General features: G+C 37.7%; 2 protein-coding genes across 4 annotated transcripts; one reads left to right on the top strand and one right to left on the bottom strand.

Moving 5' to 3' along the window:
* The first annotated feature begins 456 nt into the window (after positions 1-456).
* On the top strand, positions 457-3,556 carry LOC104609297 (20 kDa chaperonin, chloroplastic-like). The gene is made up of 5 exons (XM_010275575.3): positions 457-874; positions 2,250-2,429; positions 2,512-2,667; positions 2,842-2,919; positions 3,213-3,556. The coding sequence occupies exons 1-5, from the start codon at positions 698-700 to the stop codon at positions 3,384-3,386; spliced, it is 765 nt and encodes a 254-aa protein (XP_010273877.1). The 5' UTR covers positions 457-697; the 3' UTR covers positions 3,387-3,556.
* A 3,230-nt stretch (positions 3,557-6,786) lies between these two features.
* On the bottom strand, positions 6,787-18,025 carry LOC104609299 (auxin response factor 19-like). 3 transcript variants are annotated; one of them, XM_010275576.3, is made up of 13 exons: positions 16,819-18,025; positions 15,936-16,048; positions 15,740-15,835; positions 15,340-15,396; positions 15,057-15,212; positions 14,867-14,951; positions 14,317-14,407; positions 14,069-14,233; positions 13,773-13,968; positions 13,250-13,388; positions 10,164-11,881; positions 7,614-7,804; positions 6,787-7,368 (listed from the first exon to the last, which is right to left on the bottom strand). In XM_010275576.3, the coding sequence occupies exons 1-13, from the start codon at positions 16,859-16,861 to the stop codon at positions 7,197-7,199; spliced, it is 3,222 nt and encodes a 1,073-aa protein (XP_010273878.2). In that variant the 5' UTR covers positions 16,862-18,025; the 3' UTR covers positions 6,787-7,196. The 3 variants fall into 3 exon arrangements, with proteins under 3 accessions (XP_010273878.2, XP_088746573.1, XP_088746574.1); XM_088890447.1 differs by lacking the exons at positions 15,740-15,835; positions 15,936-16,048; positions 16,819-18,025 and having other exon boundaries at positions 15,336-15,396; XM_088890448.1 differs by lacking the exons at positions 15,340-15,396; positions 15,740-15,835; positions 15,936-16,048; positions 16,819-18,025 and having other exon boundaries at positions 15,053-15,173.
* Positions 18,026-19,319: the final 1,294 nt, after the last annotated feature.

The raw sequence follows: 19,319 nt of genomic DNA on the forward strand, positions 1-19,319 counted from the left end.
CATTATTATTTTAACTCTTAATAATTTATTTTTAATTTATAAATTGATATGTATTTTTCAATTTTATTCTTATTTTAATAATTATTTTTTTATAATTTACTGATATTTTTCATTCTTATTTTTAATTTAATAAATTATTTTTTATGAAATAATGCAAATTAAATTCAAAATTACCAAATAGTCTATTTTAGAAGTAAAACAATAAAATCAATAAATTTCATATGCTAAAGGTTTGATCTAACACAAACAACATTTTTTAAAACCTCTAAAAAATCGAAAAAACTATTTCACTTTTCAGATTTCAAACATTTTTAATTTATGAAACGCCACCTTACTCTCCCATCAACTCATTTCTTCAACTATTACCCTTCTTTAACGGCAACTCACCAAGCGCGTCTCACTAGCATCCCCCCCCCCCTTCGGAAACTCTCCCTCGGGTCTCGGCCAGTCGTTCTCACAATACAACATTCTAGAACTCTCTAAGTCTCTCCGTCTCTCTCTATTCTCACTCTTTCTTATCTTTGATAAAACTTCTCGTTCTAGGGCATTTTATCCCTCTTCTTCTACTCCTCAGCCAAACATATTTAAAATTTTAATCGGTTCCTTCGAGTTTCATCTGGGTTCCCTCCAATTTCTGTAATCGCTGTCACATTCGAGCTCATTTCTGCCTTGTGCCTATCAGGACACAATTCAGTCCATGGCTGCGGTTCAGCTAAATGGTTCGTCTATTTCAACCAATGCCTTGCCTTCGTTCCGAGGGCTTCGCCCATCGTCAAGGGTTCGTCTCTCTCAGGTTGGGCTTTCAGGCGTCGGGCTTAGCCAGAGGTCCATCCAGAACCTTGTCGTGAGAGCTGCCACCGTCGTCGCACCCAAGGTATAGTCAGTTCTTCATCTTAGGATTTTTTTATCAGCTGTTGGTTCTGGACGTCACAACACGAAACCTTTCTCTCTTTCTTGTGTACTGAATCTGAGTGTGTTTGGTTATAATGGGTCACTTTGTATTGTCTATTAGTTGTTCGACTGAAATTTTGACTGCCTAAATGGGATGAATTGATTCTTGAGGAAAATAGAGAAGTTGCTGTCGTTGAAAGGAAGAAGTGGCCAAGTGGGTTCATATCATGGACTGTAGATTGCCTCGTGAGAATGAATTTGACAATTGAGTTTTTGATACTGCAGTTGCCTTGATATTACTGCAAGTTTAGATGTTAAACAAGTTCTCTTGGGATATGATCGTAGTATATTGTCTTGTACTGATAGGTTCTTAGCAAAAGGGTCATTGTTCTTATGAAAGGGTACATTGAGTTCGAGACTTTTATAGTTGTTAAGATCTGTGAGCTATGATAGGACAACTTGTTTTATATCTTGCAATTGTGTTTTCAGTGAGTAATTTACACTTTTACAGGTAAACCAAGGAGTCTTAACGGTTGCATATTTTTTTATGCCATGAAACTTATGAAGAATCTATAACATTACGAGTCATTTCTCTTGGAAGGTTCTGGTTGGAAAGAATATGATTATATGAGGAAGAATATATATATACATATATATATCATGAAGCTATCTATTACAATGCTGAATCAATTTTGTGATGGAATATTTTACACTAAATTTGCGCTGAGATCTTTTGAAGTTTAAGTGTTCATGAAATTCTGTTTAGGTGTTTTCTCTTCCTCATATTTTTGGGTGTATGTGCGTGGGAAGGATGTGAATGAAGCTTTATCTTTTGATACTCAGCTTAAAGTAACGGAGCTAAGGTCCCAGCTACCTTGCTGGTAAAGTTAATCCCGCTTTGGGGCAGCCTACCTTGCTGGTAAAGTTAATCCCGCTTTGGGGCTTGGCTGCTTGGGGGTGGATTCTGTTGCAGCACATTTGACTAGAAAAACACACACACACATCCCTTAATAGAGCATTATCCCAACTTCAAATTTTGCTAAACAAGTTGTCTTCTAATTATTTAATGGTCCTTGTATAACCAGAGTGAATGAGTTGAAAATTTTATTCTTCAAGCTGCAGTTGCAATAGGTGAGGGAAGCCCTCTTAGTTGTAGTGTGGATTTGAATTTATGGTGTTTCGTTTTAGCTGAACAGAGATCTCTGTTCAACTTGATCCATGTTGGTGTACATTGCATGTATTTATATTCTTTCTGATGGTACACAGTATTAGGAAGTCATCTGCTTGTAAAATTTAGGATATTCCTTTTCTTTTTATTCTGTTTTCTATTCATACTGAACTTCTCAATTTTGTACTAGTACACTTCCATCAAACCCTTGGGAGATAGAGTTCTGGTAAAGATCAAAACTGTAGAGGAGAAAACTGTAGGTGGTATTCTACTCCCTTCAACTGCACAAACAAAACCTCAAGGAGGTGAAGTTGTAGCCATTGGAGAGGGAAGGACTGTTGGAGAGAATAAAGTTGACATCAATGTCAAGGTGATTTTCAATTTCAGTATGTTTGGATTGTGTCTATTTATGTAGTTGATTAGGTTCCACTAAAATTTTCTCTTTCTAGCAGACTGGTACCCAGATAGTCTACTCAAAATATGCAGGGACAGAGTTGGAGTTCAATGGATCCAATCATCTGCTGTTGAAGGAGGATGACATTGTGGGCATTCTTGAGACAGATGATATCAAGGATCTCAAGCCTCTGAATGACCGTGTTCTAATCAAGGTGTGTTTCCTTTCTTTGTTGTTCTAAGCTGGTGCATGATTTAAAAGCATGGTGCATCATGGAATAACTTGGGCTTCTCCAAAACAAATTGTCATAGTTGTTCAGTGTTCACTTGGATATTTCCTGATATTTTGCTAATCTGTGGTTGTATCGATCATGTTTATTTGATTTCAGGTTGCTGAAGCTGAAGAGAAGACTTCTGGAGGCTTGCTGCTGACAGAGGCAACAAAGGAGAAACCTTCCATTGGCACGGTGAGATTTATTTCTAGTACTTAAAAGGTCTTAAATTATTTTGTAATCAGGGTAGTTAGTGGTAGTAGGTAATAGAGAGGAAGGAAGTTGTATGAGCATTCTTCTACGCATAAAGCAGAACAGAGACTGTTGTGCTTTAGGCAGGAACAGGAAGTACCATTGACATCTGTTTCTCTGTTTAATGAGTAGAATTAGATCTATAATTTATCAAAAAAATAAAAAAGAATTGGATCTTCTATACGTCGCATATTAAGTGAAGCCCTGAACATATTCATTCATGTGGTGCTAAGCAGGTAATTGCAGTAGGACCTGGTCCTCTGGATGAGCAAGGCAACCGAAAGCCACTGACTGTTTCACCAGGAAACACAATATTGTACTCCAAATATGCTGGGAATGATTTCAAGGGTGGCGATGGTTCTGATTATATTGCTCTAAGGGCCACAGATGTCATGGCTGTGCTCTCGTAGTCTGTATATTTTTATGTTGCAGTACACAATTTTCCCGCAGGGTGGAGTTCTAACTTCCGAGGCATGTGGCTTTCCAATTGTAATCATAAACATGCTTTATTAAACAATATCTTTGTCGGGCTTGTTCTTTGATTCTAATTTCTAAATGCAGCTTCTTTTTTCTTCTTGCATTTCATCCATGAATAAAGTTACTTCTCACCCCTTGAATTTGACACCGCAACCCTTCCTTGTATTGATGTGTTGCGTGATCAAAATTCAAGGAAGACAGGTTCTCCACTTTGTGTTAAGAGTTCTGTGACTACCTCTACTAACCCACTGACTAGGTCTAGTTACGAAATTCGGTTTTTCATTCAGGCTCTGTTCGTTTTTTGGTAAGTTACTTGTGTAAATATAATTACCTGGCTAAGTTTTTTCTGTTAAACACTTGGGTAAGCGTATTTATTCATTTTTTTATTTTCCAAGTAAAAAAGGAAATGGCTATTTTTAGTCATAAAAATTCATTATTAAAAGGGGCATTTTTGTTTTATTAAAGTGTTGAGACTTTTTTCCTAGGTGAAAAAATTATTTATTCACCTAAAAGATGGTATACCCGAATTAGGGATACTCAAGAAAGTTATACTGAGGAAAATAAACTTTCTTTGGTACTCACATTAATCTGAAAAAAAAAACATAGAATTCTTGGTCAACAGTAACCAAAATCTCATTGACCTATTTTTCCTTCCTCAAAATCCAAATAAAAAATGCCTTCATTAATTCATATAGGTGCATTTTCATCGTATTTCCTTATGTTCCCCCTTTTCTCTCTCCGCCCATTAAAAGCTCTTTAGGTTATATCTATAATCTTACGTATAATTTGGTAAGACAATTTTAATTGGAATATCAGGGTACACTTGGAAAATGTGAAGACATGGTAAAATAATTATGTGCACATGGATAAAGTAGGAAAAGCAAAATAAATGTTAAATATATATCAATAATATTATTTCTAGATCGTAAACGAGGTATGGACAAATAAGAAAACATTTATTTTAACAGTTTATGTGAGGTACAACGTCAGGCATAGGCCAATCATAGCTTGCATTTTGTATGCCAAATTCAAACCCAAAATATACCTCAACCCATCAATATAAATTACTAATTAATATGCACAGTATATCAAAAATTACACAAATGTTAAACATATTATACTATATCTTTATGATTTTATATTAAGATCCAAAAATTTGCCAAGCAAGTAAACAAGATAATTATTTACGAATAAAAGCCAAAAATTTGTTAATTATACTATACCTTTATGATTGAACTTTCAAACTTGAGCCAGATATTTATGAGCCAAAGTTATGTTATCGAGATTTTGTACTTTGGCCACTATTTATAAAAACATTTTTTCAACTGTTAAAATATGATTATTTTAACTAATTAAGGACAATGTCTATGGTATCTAATTTTACCTGGAACACTTTAATCGGATTTAAAATTTTTAAATTCAATATAAAATTGTATCAATAATAGATTAATTAAGGGTACATTTTTTAAACTACCCTTATGGTTTAGCTAATTGACTAATTATACCCTTACTATTTGAAAATTGACCGGCGCTCCTTTACTGTTTCTGACAATTGATTAACTCTATTCTTACCATTAACCTCCGCCAAAACCCGTGCAAAATGCCTAAACTATCCTTTTATGGTCCAAAATATTCGATTTTGCAATGGCATCCAGAGCCCTATGGCTTAAAAAATGCAGAGCTCAAAGATAACCCTACAACAAGACTGTGAAGATAGTCTTTAGTCTAGCAGAATCTCTCAGGTCTTTTTTCCAATCTCGGGCCCCTAACAATCGAGCATAAGTGGCCTCCTCTGTCGAATGGTCAATAATGAAATCAGGAAATGTCATTGCAACTTGGATGGTTGGTTTCAATTGGAAAGGGGGGATGGAACATAGGAGAATAGAGAGAGGAGGAGGAAAGAAGAGGGGAGAATGGTCGGGTGATCTCACCGCTAGGTGGAGTTATAGGGCAGTGCCACTGCCATCGCCCAGAGGAAAAAGAGAGAGAAAGAGAGATCGGAGTTCATAGGGGGTTGTCGTTGTCGTCGCCCAGAGGAAGAATAGAGAGAGAGAGATCGGAGTCCAGAGGGAGAAGAGAGAGAAAGAGAAATCAGAGTTCAGAGGGATTGTTGTCGTTGCCCAGAGGAAGGAGAGAGAGAAAGAGAGATCAGAGTTCAGAGGGGGTTGCCGCCGTCATTGCCCAGAGGAAGAAGAGAGAGAAAGAAAGATAGGAGTTCAGAGGGGGTTGTCATTGTCGTTGCCCCTATTCAGTTTGCTCATACCACTTCAATTGCCGCCACCAACGCCCCTATTCGGTTCATTCATTCTTTGCTTCTTCAACAAAGCACCCCCACTGTTGAAGAAGAAAGAGGATGAAGCCAGAAAGTTCATTTTGAGGAGCTCCGATGGAGAGCACTTCGAGGTCGACGAGGTCGTCACCCTTCAATCTAAGATGATCAAGCAAGTGGTAAAAGATGGTCGAAGAAGAAACCCCACTGAAAGAGAAGGATTAATAGATACTCCTGTAAATCAATAATTTGAAAGATACCAATAGCAAATAGTAGAGATTGACTTTAATTTTCTTTTATTCTTTTTTTGGTTCTTGATTGTGAAAAGATTGATAAATGCTTTAATTTTTTTTTGTTCTTTTATACAATGCAGATACAATGCAGTTGCTCCCCAGTGGTCTGGTGTTGACGGAGACTATGGGAGGAAGATAGAGAGATAGATAGATAGATGGAGAGAGAGAGGAGGAAGAGTGTGTCGGGTCGAGAGGAAGGGGACAAGGGTAGCATTAAGTTTTAAACGTCACATGGTGTCACATGTATACGGGTTTTGACGAAATATTAACGGATGTAACTTGAATGAGCTATATGGTTAGTTTAAGAAATTAGGTAAACCATAGAGGTAGCATTAGTCAATTTTCAAACAGTAAGGATACACTTAGTCAATTAGCTAAACCATAAGGATAATTTAAAAAATTTAACTATTAATTAATGGTTGTAACTTGAATGAGGCCCCTTAGCCCAAAAGAGGAAAGTATCAGCCCATTATCAACGTATCATTTGGGCTTATTGAACCTTGTTAGCATCAAGAGGGAAGAAAGAGACTAGTGGTGCACTTTGGCTAAAGAAAGGTGTATTTGAAGAAAAGAAATTAAATCAAAGAATCAATCTTTCTTTTAGTCGTTCAATCTCTCTTTGAGTGATCAATTTTTAACGTGGGAATGTTTACTACTTTCTAATAATGAAATTGAAATGATCTCCGGATTGGTCAGAACAGAAGTACCTTTTAATTGGCTAGCTTCTGAACAAATACAAAAGTAACCATGAAAAGGAAATGCGCTCTTTCATGCCGAAATATGAATTTTTTTGTTCCTCTTTTAATTGGTAGAATGGAACTTATAGCCAAAATGTTCAAAGATATTACAGTAATTTGCCTTGCGTAATTTTACATACAAGTAGAGAAATGGTCACATCACATGTACCTTAGACTAAAAGAAAGCTTAGAACAACATCTCATCGTGGAAGAGGACCTCTCTCTCTCTCTCATATGAGAGATGAATCAGCGAGGCAGGTAGTAGCTACAATCAAATCTTGATTATGATATCCATTTGTCATGTTTTCATTCCCTCAGGCCAATTGCAGGCGAAACAATCTCTGTATGCTGATCATCTTGCAGCCATGGAATACCCTTGCCAAGCAAAAAAAATCGACGAGCAGAAATGTTTATCATTTCATAAACCTTGTCCAGCCTCACCCATCAAGAGGCACCTAAATTATCATCATAGTGTCCTCTCCATGCATTTTCACTATCTGACCTACTGCAGGCCTGATTGGGTATACGCAAATTCCCCAGATCACCATCTAAACTCATCTGCTGAACCTCAGCGGCTGACAATATCTTTATGCTCTGAACGCAGCTGACAAACTCCCTGCAATTATAGAAAAAAAAAGTTTAAAATAAGCAGAGACCAAGAGAACAAGTGTTGTAATATGGTTTTCCAACTTACTCCCATGGATCATTATAGAATGAAAAGTTAAAATAAGCAAAGACCAAGAGAACAAGTGTTGTAATATGGTTTTCCAACTTGCTCCCATGGATCATTATATAGAATGAAAAGTGAAAAATAAGCAAAGACCAAGAGAACAAGTGTTGTAAGATGGTTTTCCAACTTACCCCCAGGGATCATCCCCAACAAGTAGAATATCATTTTCATGATCCACGTAGACCAATTTCCACTCATTTTTATGTGGATCTTCTAACTGTCCTTCAATCCCAAACATGCGTGCCAGATCATACCTGAGTTCATCATATCCCTTGTAACGTGTGACATCAATGGATCTTCCGACAGAGCCACGCTTTTGAACCTTTAGAAAATCCACATCATTTAACAACATTCAGAAGCAACTAAAGGACAAGTATATTTCTGTTCTACATGATTCTAATAGAACTTACATGTCATTATGTCAAAAATGGTATTCAAACTGCAACTTTTATACTTGAACAAAATCTAGCATCATGAATGAATGCCTAGATTCATTTAGGACAAACCTGGCCTTACTATTCATGCATCTATATAGTTTATTTTGATAATGGTTCTTGATAGAACACAACACATTAGGGCTGAGTTATGTTGAGATCATTTATTTTGATATATGGACCACCCAGTTATTTTGGTCAACCTTGGATCCAGCTTTGATCAATGGAAGCAGAAAATTGTGCTAGCCTTATTTCTTGTAATAATGAAAGTCTGCTTTTCCAGTAGAACATTCCAACAAAGCTCCCTGGTGTGACAAATCAGGACATGATGCAGAACCTACCGTGAAATAATTTGGTAGACACCTTCTACACCATGTTACATGAAATGCTACCTTAAAAATAATGATAAATCATACTTTGAATGTGCAGTGCCAGAGTGACAAGTTTACAACTCAAACCACTCAATGACAGCAGAAGGAATTGAAGCACAGTAACCAACAATTGAATTTTAAATAAGATATTTCATGGTTATTATTTATGGGCACTGTACACAATAGTGTAGCAGGATTGGTAATTAAATTATAAGATCAATGGCAGTAAAGAGTTTCTGGTTTGTGCACTCAACCTCTGAAAATAGAAAACCTGTTACAGATAATCCTCGATTTGATTCCAAAAGAACAATATACAACCTTGCATTAGACCCATTATCTATAGACTCGTATTAACATTTATATTTGGACTTCAAACTAAGAAACCACAGTTCCAAAATTCATAACTAAAATCTTCTAAACAACTCCATCTCCATGTAATTTAATGATTTTCTATGTGACCAGAAATTTAAGAGGATAGATTTATAGGCCTGATTATGATTCTCTAATGGACCCAGAAATTAAGGGTGGCCAACATTCCTGCATTATTAAGGGGTCGTTTGATGATGGTTAATATATCCATAGATATTTTATTATACAACCATTTTAAATACTAAAAAAGAAATCAACAAGTCATTCAGTTTGTCCCCTTCAGCCACTATCAAGCAGCCCTAAAGTCTGAGTATTTATCGGTATCCAACTTTTGTCATGCCACCCACACTATATCGGGCCATACTGGCATGGCACAAAAATACGGGGAGGGGGTCCAGCATGGGCTCAGGCCAGTACGGTTTTTCTTCTCATTGTAAGTCATGCAGTTCATCCAGTATAGAAGTCATTGGAAGCATGGACTCAAGCATCCTCCATACAAGACAGACACCGATATCATTAAACTGGTTTTATATCAGATGGGCTAGGTGTTACTTAGTGCAATGGTAAAATCATGCAAACATGAGATTGCAGGTTGGAGTCTTAAGGCAGCCACTTTATGCCAAAAAAATGCCAAAGATTAGGTCCATATCCAGTTTATGCAAGACCAAAGAATAGTCTGGATTGTCGTTGGGTAATGGCTCTTTTGTGCATCATATGTATTAACTTTCCAAGGTCAGTGTTTGTGCAAACATGCATATATATATATATATATATATATATTGTTTTTATGATAAGTAAAAAAGAAGAATCTTATGAAGGAGAAAAGGCCATATAGTGTGCAAACATGCATATTCATGACAGATGGAAGTGCTTTAGGTAACCCAGGTGAAGCAGGGATCAGAGGTGTTATCCAAGAAAGAGGTGGAAATATTTGTTGGGCCTTAGTGGTCTGATAAGAGCTGCTGGTTCTACAAAGGCTTAGGTGTAGGCTGCTCTAACTGGGCTTAGAATAGCAAGAGATTTGAGTATAACTCATATAATCAATGAAGGTGATTCAACAAATACAATAAAATGGTTAGAGGAAAAGGATGGTGGCTTGTGGAGATTGATGCACTACTTGGTTGAGGCTAGAGACATTATGACGATGAAGAATGTTTTTCTGGTTTAGCTAAAGCTTTGGAGATTGATGCACTACTTGATGGACTCCTAGAGAGTTAAATTCTTTAGCTGATGGTTTAGCTAAAGCTCCTTGTCTACAGGGATTCATTGTATGCTGATAGATCTCTTCCTACATAGTTCTTTTGGAGTTTTTCTGGTTGGCTTTGATGTAGATCATCTCATGTACCCCTCTTGTTGCTTTTAATGAATTAGAAGTTACATTTTTTTTTCAAAAAAGTTCATGATGGATGCATAGATATTGGAATTCCAGTGAATTAAAAGTCTTGAAACTGAACACGAGGAGACATTTATTAAAAAAAGACTGAAGAGGATGAATGAAGCAGCAAACCTTTGTGAATGTTCGCATACGCTGAGGTGTCTGGTTAGCCCACAAGCTTCTATTCAAAACCCCAGATTCGTTTACAGCAGCATCACTGGAGCACCCAGGCTTGAATGACATATCTGGCACCCCAAATGACTGTGTACTGATTGCAGCTGTAGATAACTCTGTCTCTATATCTCTTTGAGTACCACCATAACTGGAAAGCAAGTTTTGAAGATCTTTCCCAGAACCAAATCCTCTTGATAGCAAAGTTTCAGGCGTCAGGCCATCAATATTAACACCAAATAAAAGATTATTTGGAGGATCCCCTTGAGCTTCCCCTTCCAGACCGAATGTTGGTAGTGAGACACTTTGCTGGACGCTACTGCCATCCAAACAGTATGACGTTGCAGAGGAAGAAGCATCCAATTGATCAGCAGTCACACCTCTATGAACTAATTGGTCTGGATCTGTCAGATTTGCCAATTCATGTTTGGCCTGTATATCAGGCTTGCTTCGAAGCTCTTGACCAGGATTGCTTGCAGGCTGAACCACTGTATCCTCTCCTAGAATAGTTGGGCCTTGATGGGTTCCGTTCAAGACCCTGGATGCAGAAATTTGGCAATTATTAGTAGAAGGTGATGTTGAGCATGATGGAGCATCACCATCTGTAGGACCAGAATGAGCTCTGATAGCCACAGATTGTTTCTGCTGGCCTAGAAAATGATTCGAGGGAAATTGTTGTGGTTGGTTTAATGCATGTGATGAAAGATTTCTGGTGCTGCTTAGTTGTTGTTGTGGTGGGAAGGCCTGCTGTTGAGATTTCTGATTTTGTTGATGGACCTGCTGTTGCTGTTGCAGCTGAGGCTGCAAACGTGGGCTAATCTGGGAGAGAAATTGTTGCTGTTGCTGCTGCTGCTGTAATTTCTGCAGAAACTGTAGTTGAACAGATTGCTGCTGAGATAATGATGACTGCTGCTGCTGCCTTTGCAAGAGGTTCTGTTGTTCAACTTGCTGCTGGAACTGCAAATCTTGTGGTAAAGATACTGGTTGGAGGGAAGTATTGGCTTGGATGTTTTGTTGGGATTGATTGTTGGATATGGGTAAACACTGTTGCTGAAGTTGAGAATAGACAACAGGTTGCTGCAAAGTGTTGTTTGGAGAAACCACACCATAACAGGCAGGAGTTGGTCGAAGAAGCTGCTGTTGCTGCTGTAGCTGTTCCTCTGGTTGCTGGTGATGCAATTCTTGCTGCTGCTGCAGTTGTTGGTGGTGCTGGTGTTGCTGTTGTGGTTGATTATATTGCTGTTGTGGTTGGTTGTACTGCTGCTGTTGTTGGGGATGTTGCTGCTGCGGTGGATTTGTAAGAGTTTGAAGGATCTGCAGCTGCTGCTGTTGTTGAGACAATGTCACAGGTGGCTGATGAAACTGGTCAACTTGTTGATTATGTTGATTCGTTTTTGGAATGCTGAACTGGATATTTGGAGAAGACAAGGTCTGTGCTTGAAAGTTTAGTAGCTTAGATGGATCATCAGTGCCAAGGTTATTATGCACTGCAGCTGAGGAAACTATCGGCGGGAAGATTCCTGACTGAGCAGTTGAAAACTGAGTGTTCTGCTGCATGCTCATCCACTGAACAAGACTCAAGCCTGGCAAGATTGGGCTTTGAGTATCTTTCAACCCAAGGTCATCTGCAAGCCATGGCATTGCCCTCTTGAAAGTATTCTCTATGTCAGACTCATCACCTGCAAGAACACTCATATAGACCACTAGTAAGGAACTGCAAAACTGTGAACTAAGACCTAATACTCCACTCTCTCTCCCCCCAAACAAAGTGTTAAACCTCTTTATTTGTAACTCAAAAATGAAATTCTTTTCATTCAGTATGTCACCACACCAATGGAACCGCCAGTTTGATACAGGAAAAGAAACAAGGAAAGAAACCATGGAATAAGATAAGTTTCTTCACATTTTTACAATGGTGGAAATTTCATAATTTTTGAATGATTGCAATTTTGGTGAAGTTGAGCTGGTGATTTCATAGTTTTTGACTGATCAGGATTTTGATGAACTTGAGTTTATAAAAGTCATTTTCTGATTTTTAGTGACATAAGAATAGCGTTAATCATTTTTAAAGGATTCACTAGTTTAAAGAATTAGAGTTTGCAGAATTTTGAAAAGTTTAAATTACAATCATATAAGAGAGTTATGGTCATTTGATGATAGGGTGCCAATCCGTAGCAGGTTTTTAGTTTTTCTATTTTTTTGAGCTAACTTGCTTTGTATTTAGTTTGTTTAGTTTTGGTCAGATTAGTTATGGCTATTGAGATTTGTTTTAGAAATCTAAATCTGTATTTGAGTGTCTCAATGGGCTACCTATGATTCTGTTTTAGTTTTAAAGCAGTTAGGAGTTGTTTCTGGCCAAATTCAGAGTTTATTTGTTGAATAGATGATGTATTTTATTCATCAAAAAAAAAAAAAAAACAATAGATGATGTGTTTTGGTGAATTAATGGCTATAAGAGCATACTCCAAATATCCTTTCTCTTTTGTAACTTTCTCTTCCTCTTCTAAAGGTGTGATATTTCTCTTCTTTCTACTTGCTTATTCTGAATTTTCCCATTCCTTCTTATCACCTATACTTAGATCTGAATTTCTTCCTTTTATAATTAAAATCTTTATCACCCCTTCTTTACCCACCATGTATGCCCCTAGTAGAACGTTTTACTTCCCATCCTACATCACAAATAGCCTAAAATTACATGAAAAATCTGCTGCAATTTCAATGCTAAAAGACAGGAAAAGGGGGAAAGTTAGAAGATAGTTGTGTAGTTTGGATTTGTAACTTCTATGACTTGAATTACCATCTTTTAAAGAGAAGTTCCATCAATTGAATGGATTAAATCATGCTTATAGCATAGTATACATATTTTCTTGATCAGAAAAGCATAGGATACATATTTGACCTGCTAACCTTAAGACAATCATGAAAGAAGGGTTTCGGCTATTTAGAGAACATCCGATAATGAGAGAGAGAGAGAGAGAGAAAGAAATCTAAGAGCTAATAGTAATAATCCCAAAATGTCCAATATTCAACAAATCAGTGAATCATACCTAACATCCCTGGTTGTCTAGAGAATTTGGGCCTAAAAAATGGAGGTGGGCATATGTAGAAAGGAGTTGCTACAGGCTCAATATCCCAAATTGAAACTCTGCCTGGACGCTCTCCAGCTGCTGATTCATCCCATCCAACCTATCAAGTACAGTCACTGTAAAAAATTAAGACTGGATAAAAATTCAACATGATTGGGAAGCCATACATTTGCTTGAACAGAAATCGGTATAACTATTTAAACACAATAATTGGCCATGCCTACGGAACCTATAGCACATGATCAATAGCAGGTAGAAACTAGATATCCTCAAACTATGCTGAATGGAATACAATTCAACTTGTGATAAAAATGTAGGTGCCAGACACTTGTTATGATATTATAGTAACAGATGTAGTGTACCACATTCAAGAGTAAGACAGTAAAGTGTTGTTAAACATAGAAAAAAAAACATCAATAATCTAGATTTGAGTAACTTAAATTCATCTACATAGATCTCTATCTTATAAGTGAAAAAGTCAAACCTGAATGTTGCGCCACTGTGAATTTTTCCATCTCACAGGATCCAAATCACTAATACCTGTTATCGTGCCCATGTACCTACGAACTCCTGACTCCTCAGTCTCAAACATCATTCTAAATCGCATGCCTAGAGAAACTTGAGTGTACATTGCTTTAGTGTACTTGGCTAAGGGAACCACAAACTCTGAAGGGCTGGCCCTATTAAAGTAAACCAATTTCATTAGACCATGTAAACTTAAATTTTACAATGCAATGTTGATCATATAATATTTAACAATTAAAAGATGTGTTATAATACCTCGGATTGTAAAATATAGTAAATGGGCTGTTATTTGCAGCTGCATGTGCTGCAGCAGCAAGAATTCCAATATGCATGCTATCACTTGATATGACTGATGAAGCAAGTGTTGGTTGCTGTCTGTTTGCACGTCTTATACCCAAGAGAAGTTGTGACTTCTCATCTCTACATACAAGCATTTTTTGGCAAATTATGAAAAGAAAAATATATATTTAACTAATAATACTCGTTGTTTCCTTTTCTATTACCTTATAAAAAGAACTGAATCACCAGCTAAGAGTCTCTTTGTGCTAACAAACACACTCCAACCTGTAGTCAGCAAGTGTCTCTTTGGTTGACCTAAGGCAGAGGAAAGAAACCTTAAGAAAACTCTATTTCCAACAGAAGAAAGGACCAGAAAGCTGTGGGAGAAAGAACCAGAACAGGCATCATAAAAAGAAGGAAAAGGGATGCCTTCGCTATAATTTGTTTTTTTTCTTTTTTTTATTTCCCCACAAACAATGGAAATGGTTAATACTCAGCATGATACAATCCAGTTTCCCATCCAATATTTCTAATTCCTCACCAACTTAATAGATGATGTAATTAATAATGAATCACATCTTACTAGCCCGTCATGAAATCAACACATTCTTTAGTTTTTATTAGAAATTGGAATCAGGAAATGAAGAAATACCCAAATAATAAGTAAGAAGGTATGAGAAGTGAGAACCGCATAGGAAGCATGAAATAAGAATAAAAGGGAGCAAAGGATTTTGCTATATTTGGAAAACAAAAATTAAAAAAAAAAAGGTGTACCACGGTAGATATGTCTGAACGTCCATGCAACATCATGCAGGTCTCTTGCTACTAGTTCTTGAGCTGGGGGTTGCATTGAGAAATCCTAACAAAAACTTCCAAATAAGCAAGGGAATTTGTAAAATTGAATGTACGTTATCATGATCAAATATTAAGGCTATGGAAACATATTTAAAGAAACAGTACACACTAAAGGTGGGAAGATCTTCTCTGCCGCTCGACGAGGTACAGAAAATCCACCATGAGTGCTTGTGTCACTAGCTGTTAGTGTTTTGCAGAAGAATTCAGTTGGTTGTCTGTTCTGCTTGAGGGCCATATCCGATGCAAGCAATGCCTCCCTATCATACTATAGAACAGGTGTGAAAATATATTTAAGATAAACTATATATACATACATATATAATGGAAAAGCATAGATGTCAAATAAAATAGAGATCAAATATTAACACGTTAACTAGGAGTTTCTGACCTACTTTGTTTACTGGTTGAAGAGTCATCTGTGCATAAACCTCATCAGTCTCAGCATCAGCCTGATTCAAGACAATGCCACTTGAGTAAATCATACAGAAGTATACTTTTTTCCCCTTGATCATAAAAAATGTTGCAGCTATGCTGTACATCAATGTACGCAGTTTAATGTGGGTCCATCAATGTGTGAAACATAGCCTGAAAAACAAACTGGTTGGCTATCATCCATAGAATGACTTCTGGGCTATGGGCAAACAAAGAAAAGCACCACCAACTCAAGTTTGTTCATAGTTCGGCCATGCATATGGTATAACATATTGGGTATCAATATTTCACCCTCCAAAAACAATGTTCCCCTTCATATGAAACCAAATTTGCAAATATGCTTTGTTAAAGCTACCATACATGCAATGTGACATTGTGAAGCACACAAATCAACTTTGAAGGAAGGTTGGGATAGCTTGGGATGCTGTCAGTCTGCTTTTGCATTGAAGCCGCTACCTAAGAACATAATGGAAAATACATTAGAAAATTAAGAAGTGTAAGTATATTTTTGCAATATAATGCCCTCCTTAAATGATATTTACAACAAAAGGCCTACCTGTTCGCTGTGCCCCTGTGGGAAGTAGACCACAAGGCTTCCAACTGGAGGCAAAGAAACTAAAGGCCCCGCACATGCATGCCACAGTTCCGAATTTATACCCTTCCTTTCTCCTGTTTCAATACCAACTGGACATTATGACTACCAGTGGAAGGGTCATGGCCCATGAAAGAAAAGAAGCATTACTTATTTCAAATATCTAAACTCTTTAATTTCTACAGAGAAGAGAGAGAAGTATGAAAAATTGTCCATAATGCCACGTCTTAATATGGTTATGGTAAAACTTTTTCCTGTGACTTGTTAAATGTTACATTGAGCTTTAAGCAAACAACAGAGAAAGCATCTTTCTGGGATCACCTCCTTTCTCAGATGATAAGCAAGTGAAATGCCTGAGTTTCTCCATAAATACCTCAGATAATAAGCAATTGGAATACCTCAGATAATAAGCAATTGGAATACCTCAGATAATAAGCAAGTGAAATAGCTGGCTAAGTAGTGTCACAACCCCATAAATTTCTAATAGTACATGTACTTCTCCATGCCAAAAGTTTCTCTTGGCATTCAAGTCCAACTAAAATCCATAAGAAAAATGCTTATACGTAGTTATTTAGCATTGCCGCTCAATATCTTTAAATTACCAATTAATTCCTACACTTCATTTTTTCTCTCCCTTCTCACCCTCTAATACAAACCAAAGCTATCATTTCGTTCAAATTTCAAATGGATTTCGCGCACACACATACACACACACACAGAAAGATTAGAGGGGGGTGGAGAGAAGAAGATAAAGGGTGATGGAGATTGGAGAAGTAATAGTAGTAAAGCACACTTCTACGACAGAAAGGAGTGGATGTTAAACCAATAAAGAGAATTAACAAAGTACCTTCTCCAGAATTTGCCGGAAACCCATTTGAAGGAGCCTTCATCGTGACAGATCCAGATGAAAATTTAAAGAGTATCAATCAATCACCAGCCTTTTCCACTCTTTTGCCACAACCACTCAGCAAAACCAAAGGAAACTCTGTTTCAGCAACCAAAGACGCAATATCTCCAGCCAAAGAAGAACCCACTTGGATCAGACAGAGCTCCCGCATCCGAGCTTAAAAACCCCTAATTTCATCATCACTTCAGCGGAGTTGAACCCTCTCAAACAAAACCTAGATACGAAATTGCAAGGAAGATCTCCCTCACTGTTCAGCCCAAAATCAACTTGAATCCCCGAAGTAAGTTTCTCGAAATCTGTCTCCGCCAAATGCAATGAACCTCAAGAAGGTCCCCAATCGCAACCCTAAATTTTCCAACTCCAAGAAATGCAGGAACCGTTATATTCAAGTAACCCAAACTTTTAACTTATCTCTCTCTTTCTCCGATCCCTCTCGAGTCTCCCCATGCACTTACTCTTCGAGCTCTAAATGTTCAGATAATTTAGACAATTCGGACAGGATTTGAAACTTCTTAACCACAAAAGACAAAACCACAGGCAGCTTAACAAAATTCGAATTCCAGAGCTCTTCACAACCGGGAAATATCCAATTCTCGCAGGAAAACGGCTATTTCTCGCCGGAAATCATACTAAATGAAACTCCGACAACATGTAGAGACGGAAAAGTGGACTTCTGCGATTGAAAATGCTCAACAGAACGAAGCTTCTACAAGTTAACCGGGACGTCCAAAACTCCCACCAGACACGGAAAGACAGTTAGATTCCACTGGGCTCGAATTCCGCCGACTAGACCACCGGCCGCCCAACACGGGAAGACAACATCTCCAAATTCCTTGTCAGAAGTTAGCACAGTTGGTACTAGACAGAGAGTTATACGGAAGAGAGAGATTAGCTAGGGGCTCGGGGAGGCAGTTTGACTAGAGTGCCGGCGAGTGTTCTGCCGTAATCTGACAACTTCAGGCCGGAAAGTCTGACGCAAAGCAAGGGCAGCTTTTTATGTGGTAAGCCGACATGAAAGAGACTAGCGCGGGTTTAAAAGAAAGAATCAAAAACAGCGGGCGTGCTTGTATCTGCACAGACAAAAAATTTCTCCTCAAATTCCTCCCAAATTCTTCCTAAATTAACATTTATTAGCATTTCCTTTCTTACTTTTTTTTAGTTGAATAGTTTCTTTATTTGTTTTAATATTAAGGGAATTGCACTCAATCGTGTCAGTGATTAATTAAAAAAGAAACAATGTTAAAATAGGATGAGTGCCATTAATTAGTTTAATTATTGAGACGGAAAAGCCGGAGCTCCCCACATGCGGTAAAGGCCTAAACCAAATTCCGACATGTTTAGTGTAATGTAAGCTTGATTAGGATGTAACTAAAGGTTGATTTAGTGGAGATGACTGAACATGGCAGTTGATTACCACCTTATTCTCCGACACCCCTGCATGTGATGGTGATGAGTGATGGAGTGATGACCTCTCACTCGCAACAAAGGACCATTCAAATGATTTGATGCATTTGTCTATTCATTTTGGTATTTGTTGTGACGACGGACGAACGGACGAACGGACGAACGGACGGACGGTGCGCCTGTGCCCATCCCTCCCACCTCACCTGATGACCCAACCCAACTGGGGTCCATTTGTATATATATATGGTCCTACTCCTCCTACTCGTACCAGTTTTTGGACTTGGGTCTTGGGCTTCCATGGCGTGGCCCTCACCTCAGTTCGTCAATCGTCACCGTCAGTGAGAGATATCTATTTTCTCTTTGTAATGGCCTAAAATATGATGGTGGACTGGTCTGGACGTGAGGCCAACGCCACCACATCCACAATGAGAATGAGTTAAAGATGATTGATTGTGGAGCTCCCTTAGTCCCTAGTCCTAGTCCCTACGGCCTAGACATAAAGACATGACATACTCCTCTCCTGGTGCTGGTGCAGTGGTGCTGCATTCCGACTTGGATAGTTCGACCCCTGTTGGCTGTTGTCCGCGACTGAGAAACATTGGGGTTAACGAATGGAGAAGAAGGGCAAAAGTAGATTTGAAATATCGGACAGACAGGATTCAATTAAATAAGCAACAACATCAACATCGAGACCCCAAAAATAAATGAAGGAGAAAGAAATAAGTTTCTTTTCAGGCATTCGATGGCATTTCAATTGAGAATTTTGCCAAAAATTGAAGTGATTTCCCCCCTTTTTCTCTTTTAATATTTTTTAGAATACCAAAATATACTTTCTTAGTGCAATTTACAATGAATTTTACATCTAAACTATCCTTAATTCGCGTAGGGGGAAATTAAATCATAACTTTCTGATTAATATCTTTTTTTTTTTATAAGACAAATTGTCATTGAAAGCTATAAGTCAAAATATAGGAAATAGGAAGTTGGAATTCGAGTTTTACATCATAAATTTCCAACCCCACATTCAGAAAAAGGAA

Source organism: Nelumbo nucifera, chromosome 6, assembly GCF_055504915.1.
Source record: "Nelumbo nucifera cultivar China Antique chromosome 6, China Antique-T2T, whole genome shotgun sequence".
Classification (NCBI taxonomy): Eukaryota; Viridiplantae; Streptophyta; class Magnoliopsida; order Proteales; family Nelumbonaceae; genus Nelumbo; species Nelumbo nucifera.

What these genes read in the sequence shown, in the direction of transcription:
- LOC104609299 (XM_010275576.3), bottom strand. Translation starts at nt 16,861, where the DNA reads ATGAAGGCTCCTTCAAATGGGTTTCCGGCAAATTCTGGAGAAG. An exon ending in CTCTTCAACCAGTAAACAAA is followed by an intron (nt 15,213 to 15,339) that starts GTAGGTCAGAAA and finishes CCTGTTCTATAG; the next exon opens with TATGATAGGGAGGCATTGCT. An exon ending in GTATGCGAACATTCACAAAG is followed by an intron (nt 7,805 to 10,163) that starts GTTTGCTGCTTC and finishes GATTTTCTAAAG; the next exon opens with GTTCAAAAGCGTGGCTCTGT.
- LOC104609297 (XM_010275575.3), top strand. Translation starts at nt 698, where the DNA reads ATGGCTGCGGTTCAGCTAAATGGTTCGTCTATTTCAACCAATGCCTTG. An exon ending in AAGTTGACATCAATGTCAAG is followed by an intron (nt 2,430 to 2,511) that starts GTGATTTTCAAT and finishes TCTTTCTAGCAG; the next exon opens with ACTGGTACCCAGATAGTCTA. An exon ending in AGAAACCTTCCATTGGCACG is followed by an intron (nt 2,920 to 3,212) that starts GTGAGATTTATT and finishes GGTGCTAAGCAG; the next exon opens with GTAATTGCAGTAGGACCTGG.